At 54.9% G+C, this 9,047-nt stretch overlaps 1 protein-coding gene across 2 annotated transcripts in view; it reads right to left on the bottom strand.

The window, feature by feature from the left end:
* Positions 1 to 3,373: 3,373 nt before the first annotated feature.
* Positions 3,374 to 9,047, bottom strand: part of MYCL (v-myc avian myelocytomatosis viral oncogene lung carcinoma derived homolog) — a 5,870-nt gene continuing 196 nt past the window's right edge. Inside the window, exons 2-3 of one of the 2 annotated variants that reach the window (XM_019547583.1) lie at positions 8,505 to 9,017; positions 3,374 to 5,655 (exon numbers count right to left, since the gene is read on the bottom strand). In XM_019547583.1, the coding sequence (XP_019403128.1) occupies positions 5,093 to 5,655; positions 8,505 to 8,997 (1,056 nt within the window). In that variant the 5' untranslated portion in view covers positions 8,998 to 9,017 and the 3' untranslated portion in view covers positions 3,374 to 5,092. Of the gene's footprint in view, positions 5,656 to 8,504; positions 9,042 to 9,047 lie in introns of those variants that run through there. The other variant, XM_019547582.1, reaches the window with a different exon arrangement.

The following is a 9,047-nucleotide window of genomic DNA, read 5'->3' on the forward strand; positions in this document are numbered from 1 at the left end:
CCCCCCGGCAACGGGGAGAGCTGGGGAGTGGGAGACTGTTCCCTTAGCAACAGGGAGAAAGGGATGGGGAGGCTGTTGCCAAGGGGACCACGGGAGGAGGCTGTCCCCACGGCAACAGAAGGGTTTCCGCGACTGCTCCCCCAGCAACCAACCCGAGCAGGGAAGGGGGGAATGGCTCTTCCCCTAGCAACAGACATCTTTTGCCATAGCAACAGGGAGAGGTAGGATCCCCCCCAAAGCCAGCATGGGGCAGGAGAGCTGTCATTGGAGGAGCCACGATTACAGCCGGGCTTGCAAAACTGTCATACAAATGTACCGACCCTGGCGCGAGGCCGAGGGGAGCGATGCCAGGCTGCTGGTGACTCGCCCGCAGGCCAGGCCCCCCACGCGTGGATTTCTGCACAGGCGAAACGATGGTCCCAGAGCAGGGTGGGATGGGAAGATTAAAACAGGCCTGGCAGCCTGGCTCGTGAAAGGCTGGGTACAAACGGCACAGCCGTCGTGGGAAAGGCGGCAGGCTTTTGTCTGAAAAAATAGGTTTCGCTGCCATTGTTAGGGCTAACCCCTGCAAACCCGCGTACTGACAACCAGAACGGGGAAACCGGTCGTCTCCATTTCTCCGCCCCGTGAATTCGGCAATTTGTTGCAATGCAGTCGGCTGCTGCAGTTCCCCTGTGCAGCCCCTTTGGCTCCAGGGATCCTTAAAGGTAGTAACAGAAGGGAGAAGTTAAAAGGATAAGAAAGCCTGAGTCGTGAAAGCTGCAGAAGATAGGCCAAAAAAAAAAAAATCAAGGGCGGGCGTGATGCCCACATCAGTTTTAACATCAGTTTTGAAAGCAATTTGATTCCAAACTGCTTGTGATCCACGCTGGGCCCTGCCAGACAAATGACAGAGTTTGTTTTAAAGGGCCTTTAAGCTACCTTTATTGTTAAGCAGCTTTCCCCTTTCCTGAAAGGGAGAAGAAAAGCATGACCCCTGTCAAGCTCCTTTATCAGCACAAAACACCAACCTTATAAAACCATCCTGGGATCTTTAACATATGCTCAGAATAATCATGACAGCTTTTGTTTGGGGGAGAGCTTATCTGTCGCACAGGGCATGTTGTCTGTGCTGGGTAGTTCATCCTGCTGTATTTTAACTCCTGGCTCCAGCTAGTGTGTTCCCACACCCTATCACACCATTAGCCATCCCCTCCAAGCAGGTTTCAATTTGACATCTGAGCATTTTCCAGAAACCTAATGTACTCTCAGATTTCTCCCTTGCCAGAGGTAGCTTAGCTATTCTCTTTCTAAGCGGGCACGTTTATCAAGCCATAATAGCACGGCGTCTCGTGCTTTCCTAGATGGTTTTTTGCACTGTGGCTTGAAAGCAAACCCGCCTGCCAGTTCTGATACCTTTCAGTGTCAGCTAACTGCTCCAGTCCTACATCTCTGCAGCCCACAGCAGTCACACACGGAGATGCTCTCTTCCTAACCTGCTATCCCACATCCAGCCACCATAAACTGAACAGAGAAAAGGGGGTTTCCAAAGGCATCTGAGCGACTTGACAACACAAATCCCACGGCTTTTCTGTGGGATTTCAGCTAAATCACTGCAGTACTTCAAAAATAAATAACCCTCATTTGTCTTTCCCTTGCCATCCTTTGAGAGATGTATTATATGCCAGCAACAGAAGACTGAGAGGGGCCAGCACCACTGCACACGAGTACTTCTATTGCTCCTTCTGAATGCTCTTATACAAAAGTAAGGGAAGTTGAGGTTGGATATTAGGAATAACTCTCTCTTCAGGAGGGTGGTGAAGCACCAGAGAGGTGGTAGGATCTCCATCCCTGGAGGTTTTCAAAACCCACCTAAACAAAGCCATGGCTGGGATGATGCAGCTGGGGCTGGTCCTGCTTTGAGCAGGGGGTTGGACTAGGTGCGACCTCCTGAGGTCCCTCCAATCCTCATTTTCTACGATTCCATGGGAATACATCCAGGAGTCTTGCACTTATTTAGATGCTTTATCATAGTTTCAAAGCCAGCATTGCCTATAGGTGTCAGAGCATGGGACTGGGCATCAGCACATCTGGGTCCAATTTCTACTTTGCTGTGAGACCCTCAGCCAGTCACCAGCTCTCTGCCTCCGAGACGGCAGGATTAAAGGCAACACTTTTCTACCTCTCAGCAGTGCTGGGAAAGCTTAACTGTAATGACTGGAAAAAGCTTTGACATCATGTGATGCAACACACACAGGGCAAGGGGGAGCCGTTGCTGGGGCTGAAGGGAACACACTGCATCGTAAGCTTCTTGCTGAATGGTGCTTAAAGATATTTTTTCAACCCGTTGACTAAACCTGCCTTGAAATAGCCCGCTAGCCCTATGCTATGCTTTGTCTGAGCGGTAACACAATGCCTCACTCCTGCACGCCATTGCACTTAGTACATGATGCATTTGCCTCAAGTTCCATTTAAAACCAAGTGCTTCCAATGGAAGTCAGGGGGAAATTATATATAATTTCATCCCCTCTGCATGCAGGGGGCTAGGGAATTCCCTAGTGACCTCTAAAGCAAGCAGTTTCATTCCCCTGATCTCAGTTTCCCTCTAGAGTTACTGACAATTCATCATCATATTCATCTCGATGACCTCCTGGGGCAGCGAATTCCACATGCTGACTGTTCTGTGGCACCATTAGGAGAGTTTAAAATTACAGTGAGGCTCTCAGCAAAGAGGAACCCAGCTTTCTGCCCCTCCTCCAGAAGCCACTTAAAAGAAAACGATCCAGGTGATCTCTTTCCCAGGACCCGCCGCCGTGACTGGTCCATGTCTGAAGCCAGCACCGAGGGGCACGGAGGCTTGGCATTGCCTGGAGCAATACACCCGACTGCTTGCGGGAAGCGCAGCACCCTTGGAGTCAGCCCTCCTCGCCCATTCTCCACCCCAGGGCTTTTTCAGGCTCTGATCGTTCGCTGGGCTTGGATCAGTCTGATAAATGCCACCGGCGACTGCAATGCGATAGGATCCCTCTGGAATAGGGCTGGTGTCAGGGCTGTGCCTTTGAATCTGCCTCTTGAGAGCTGAATGGCAAAGCCCTGGGCCCCAGCTCCTCTCAAGACAAGGCCTCGCAGTAGGGAGATGAAGACCTTTCTCCAGCAGCAAGAGGCGAGAGTGCTTCCCCTTTGACCAAGAGCAGGCACCCTCAGCTTTGCTACCGGCTCAGCTCGCCTCCTCCTGTAGCGCCGAGCCAGCTGGATCCCTTCCCTCCCTCGGCCCACGGGCGACTCGAAAAGCAGCGAGCAAGCCACCGCACGGTGCCCTGGTAGGCAAGCCAGCAGCCGCCCCCCTGGCAACAGATGCCCACATCCCCGCGACATGGAAAAAGCCAACCGAGTCTGTCTTTGTACCTTATTTATTCATGAAGTGTGAGGTAACGAAGAAAGTGCTAAATCCGACCACAGTGTTAACTCTAACGCTTCTCAGTAGGTCAGTTGGGAGCCGGGCAGCCGTACGCCACTGCTGCGGCCCTACATGCTTCAGCCGCGGAGCAGACCCCAAGGACAGCCTCTTGTCCTCTCCCCCTGGCTCTTAAACCTCGTGCCCAGGCAAGAGTTCGCTCAGCCCCTTCTCACGAGCAAAGGGCTTCATCTGGGATCTTAAACACCTCCCTTAAGTATTGGGTTTTGGTTTTTTTGGGAGAGAGAAGGAGTGATACTTGAAGGCTGAAAAATGCAGGGAGTTTCTCCCCTCCACTCTTTCAGTGAAGAGGAAAAACCCTTGCACTTGTTAACTGTGTTGTGTAAAGAGCCAGGACCCAGACACAGCGAGCTCCAAAGGGCAAGCAGAACGGCCCATCCTCCACGATGTCCCCAAAAGTGCAGCAAGAATGACGACCCACGCCCCCTGACAGAAGGGAACCACCCCACCCGCCCCAGAACAAAGGCTTATATTAAAAAAAAAAAAAAAAAAAGAGAGAGACAAATCTTTAACAATACTTCTCCCAAAAGTGGTACAAAAATACAGTATAAAAATGTCTTCCAGTATAAGACTCAGGCAGTTACAGCAGCAGGATCTAGAACACAAAAAAAAAAAAAAATCCCAAACAAGCTACTGTGTAAAGTGGTAAGAAAGTGAGGTATAGTCCATCCAAGCTGGTCTCAGGGCTTCTCCAGTGTTGGGAGCTCAACTCTCCCTCTGGGGAGGGACGAGAGGATATTTAAGAACAACCCTGGACTAAAAGCATTCCCCATCTGTCACCATGTAAAGACAGAGATGGACCCAAACCAAGGCACTGGATCGGAGTGCCCCTCGGATTCAGGATCCAAGTACCCTGATGTAGGGATTAGGCTTGGCAGGACCCAGTAGGAACATGGCCTTGGTTGCCAACGATGCCGAAGAGGATACTGGGCACTGTGGGCCATGGCTGGATAGTTGGCGACAGCTCACGGGAAGAGAGGCAGGGCAGTCAAACGGAAGGAGACGGTCCATGGACTGGGCTAAAATCGGGACCCGCGTATCTGCTACCCGGCTCCGCCAGCCAAGTAGGCGCGGGAGAGCGAGAAGGTGAGTCCGTCCTGCCGGCTGGATTCTTGCAGGAACGGGTCACGCTCCAGCCACCTCGCAGTGGGGGGCCTGAAGTTTTGAGAAGGAGCCTCTGTTCTCAAGTGCCCACCTTGGGGTAGCTGAGGCCTGATGTTCAGAGGGGCTGAAGCAGCCCCTGGACTCCCACCAGGGGCTGGGAACCTCTAGGAGTCCGGACACAGGCGCCTCAAGATGGGCACCCCAAAAACTACACGGCCCGTTTCAGGGTTGTACAAGCTCCAGAACCTGCCACATCCAGCGACAACAAGCCCAGCATCCCCCAAGGCAGAGCCCTGGCCCGGGTCCACAGCTAGCAACCCCCCGCTCTGTTCTGGGGGGAGCCCGAGACCGCTCGGACGAGGGGGATGCAGGGGAGGGAACCCGTCCTTCCAGCATCCTAGAATGCCAGCCATATTTGTGTGCACCGGCTGCAGTGCATTCTGGGATCTGTAGTTCAGGAGGTTCCCGATAACCCCAAAAAACAAAGATGTGCAAAATAGGTATTGGACACAAGGCGTCAAGTCTTTTTGGTAGCTAGTGCCCCTCGAGCTGGGAGATGCGCTTCAGCAGCTGCTGCTGCCTCGCTTTCAGCTGCCTCTTCTCTGCGGCCAGCCTCCGCTCGGCGCTCACCAGCGACTGCAGGTACTCCGAGGCCTTGCTCAGGATCACCACTTTGGGGGTCTTGGGACAGTTCGCCAGCCCGGGGACCTGGTCCCTCAGGGCCAGGAAGCGCGAGCGGAGATCGTTGCGCCTCTTCCGTTCCAAGTAGTTATGGTTTTTCCGCTTGGCCATGTCCTCGCTGTCAGAGTTCGGGGCGCTGCCGCTGGTTTTCAGCAGGCAGGGCTCAGGCGACGAGCTCTCCGCGGCTTCCTCCGGGGAGCTCGCAGGCTCTACCTTGATGTCCTTCTCTGCCTCCTCCTGGGAGCAGGGGTCTGGCGGGGAGCGGGCGGCGTAGTTGTGCTGCTGCTGATGGATGGAGATGTGGAAGTGTTTCATGCAGGGGTCCAGGGGGTCTGCCCGCACGGTGATGGTGACTGGCTTCCTCAGGCTGAGCGACTGCCTCTTCTCCACCGTCACCACGTCGATCTCCTCCCCTTCTGTCCAAAACAGACACAAGCAAAACCACCTGTCACTCGGGCACCGCTTCCCCATGCCTCCCAGCCAGCCTCAGCCTTGCACTATTAGAGCAGCACAACCAAGCGCCCCCAACACGGCCGTCACATGCTGTTGGTATAAGGACCTCCAGGCCATCCGTGTGTCCGGCCACCCAGATGGCTCAGATCTGTCCATCATGCACCTATCCCAAGGCATCACACAGCCCAATTCTGCAGCAGCACGAGGGACTAGATGATTTCAATAGCTTTCTCCCCACATCAACTAATCCCAGTCATAGGAATGAGATTTCTCTCCATTGCTTTCATGTTCCTGTGTCCCTGGAATGGGAGGGAGGGGGATTTACTGAGATTTCCCTTACCCGCCCTGGGCAACTCCTTAAGAACAAAGGACCCACAGGCACGACATTCCTGCACCCCCTGCCCCCACAGAAAGACGGGGAACAAGAGTGGCCTGGGACAGGGTTCAGCCATAAAGCTCTTCCCCCGTCGGCCCTTTTATGGCCTATTGGAATTGTAAATGAGGGATCTGTGGGCAGAGCTGCCCTTTGTTCCTGCTCACTGCAGCCTCCCACTTCAGCGACTTGTTACTTTTTACAAGTTATAAATCCTATTCATGCCCCCACCCTGGTATTCTCCACTCCCCATTCAGCTACAAATTGCCAGAGACAGAGAAGGGGGACAGCCCTCCCGTCACTCCCAGTGGGGGAGGGAGGAGAGAAAGGGGTCCCTTTAAAGGCATTTGGCCATCAGGTTCAATGAACCTCAAAGCCATCCAGCCATTTTACAGCCCTGCTCCCCCCTCACCACCAACCCCTTCAACAAGTTCAGTCTGAAAGCAAAAGTCTTGAGGGAAAAAGGTTATCGCAGCTGTGCACAAAGAGGAACCCACCGAACTCTTGAAAACCCCGCTCCAGCTGGAGCGGCAGCTATTCTGCTTTCACAACCAGACACTTCCCACAGCCGCTCGCCCTTTAATCAGCAGGTTATAACACCCAGAAGAAAGCCGAAATGCTGTGAGCTATGCTCTTCTAACACCGTTTTGCTCAAGGGACCCCTTTTTGCCCAATAAGACCTGCCTTAGTAAAGGATTTTGAACCCTCTCCGTTTGAGGGGCTTGGAGACACTGCAGCCCAGAGCCATGCCCAGCTTCAGACTCGCAAACAGTACGAGACCACGCTGGCGGGCAGGGAAGCTGGCTTGTTCCCTACGCTTTGGGATTGCTTGGCAAGCTACTACATTAAGTCAAACTGTGACAGAGCAGAACAGAGGACCCAGGTCTCTCGAGTTAGCTTCCCATCCCTTACGACCAGAAGTTAGGCTTCCCAGTTCATGCGCTATTTGGTCCATCGATCCCCACCGTTTCTTGGCTCCAGCCTCGCATCAAAATCTTCAGCTCAGGACTAGGTCTGGTTGTTTTTGTTCACACCCCGTTCCTTCCCCGTCGTTCCTCCCCCCCTCAGCTGCTGGCTCCAAGCCATTTCCTGGTCGCTTTGCATCCTGCAATTTTCATGCTCTTTCTTTTGTCACAAACTTCCATTGTGCGGACAATAGTATCATTTCCTCATTAATAAAAGTCGGGCTGGCTGGGCCCCTCCTCCCAGGCAGGTTGCCATTGGCCGCTTTGGCAGTGTTTGGAATGTTGTTGTAGCCGATTTCTCCAGCCCTCATTGGCCAAGGTGGCCATCAGTCACCGAGGCCCCCTTCTTATTGTTTGCAATCTGTTGCTTTTTGTTCTGGGACCATGTGGCCAGCACGGTCCACTCCGCCGGAGCCCCGGATTCAGAGCAGGTAAAGCGCAGGTCAGCAAAGCAGCCAGATTAGGAGATGCGATCAACACACGTCTCCCCGCTGCTAATGGAGATTAAACATTGGAGGGCCTGAGCCCTGCTTATAGCTCCTGGGTCTCTTAATGGAATTAAACCTCAGCCCTAAAAGGTACCTGTGTCCAACCACACTCATTCCTACAATGAGTCATAAGCAACAGTTACTCATCACTGACTCATCTCAACGAGGCTCATTAATAAGGTTGGGGGGGGGGGTGAGTGTGAGCACTTTCACCAACAACTCTTGCTGTTCAGGGGATGGGAATTCAAATCCCGTCTGGAATTTAGGTGCATTGGGAACAGGCACGGCCGCAGCCTTGCTGGGTTTCCTTCTAAGTGAGGCGGTTTGGGATGATTTGAGAGAAGTGAGACGGGGGACGGTGTCTGCAATGCAGGGACTACTTGAAGTGCAGGTTTTAAGAATTAAAAATGCCACATCTTAACTCCCCCCCCCACCCCAGAGTTCAGGCTCGGATTTGCTCTTCCCGGGGTGGAAATATTTCTGCTCAGCACAGTGAGACACCGCTCTGCTCAAATCACTGTCAACCGCCTTCACGTCAGTGTATCAGGCGTGTAGCAGCCTGGCTGTTGCAAGGCAGGGGGGGCACCATCTCTTTGCAGACGGAGCCCACTTAATAAATCTTAGCTGCCTAACTCGGGAGTTTCCACCCCACCCCAACAGGGGAGGCCCCCCGAACAACTGCCTGTCACCTGCAGGGCCCAGAGGCCCTTTTGTCCTGGCCGTGGATGCTCCTCGGCCAGCCCCCAGCTGCAGATCAGAGGGAGCTGGTCCGATCAGCTGCCCTGCATCCTCCGCAGAGATCCCCCACCGTCCCACCTCGCCTCCCCTTTGTTCTGGCTCCTGGCACTACAGCCAGCCCCGCACCACAACAAAAGGCAGCTGCTTCCGGGGGACCACATCCCAGCACCAGGCGTGGGTGATCCCGCACGGCCCCCCGGCTTCCCCAGGCGATGCCCCAGGCCCGGGCGTGCGGGCAGATCCCTTACCCGAGTCGCTCTGGCTCTCCGATCCCGAGGAGGCGGGGATCTTGCTCTCGGCCAGGGGGCAAGGGAAGACGGCGGCGGGGTCCACGCACTCCGTGGCGGCGTGGCCGAAGCCCAGGTCCTGGGCGAAGGAGGGCTTGTGCGGGGCGAGCCTGGGCACCCCGGGCACAGAAAGTTTCTCGCTCCTGGCTTTCTCCAGCCGCTCGCGGGCCGAGAAGCCGCTCCACATGCAGTCCTGCAGGACGAAGGCGCTTAGGTTGGCGAAGATCTCGCCGGGCTCTTCCCCGGCCAGGCAGCAGCCGGGCAGCCAGTCCCCTCGCTCCCCCGCCGCGCCTGAGCAACAGGCTTTGTCCGCCGGGCCGCAGGCGGGCGACGTGGGGGGCGTGGGCACCAGCTCGAACTTCTTCCAGATGTCCTCGCTGGGCGCCGTGGAGCGGTAGAAGTCCTCCTCCGAGTCGTGGTCGTAGAAGTAGTGGTGGTAGGAGTCGAGCTCCATCTCCGGGCAGGGGACGGGGACCTGCGGGTCCCAAGGGACAGCGTCAGCGG

Source organism: Crocodylus porosus, unplaced genomic scaffold (assembly GCF_001723895.1).
Source record: "Crocodylus porosus isolate Cpor-Errol unplaced genomic scaffold, CroPor_comp1, whole genome shotgun sequence".
NCBI classification, from domain to species: Eukaryota; Metazoa; Chordata; order Crocodylia; family Crocodylidae; genus Crocodylus; species Crocodylus porosus.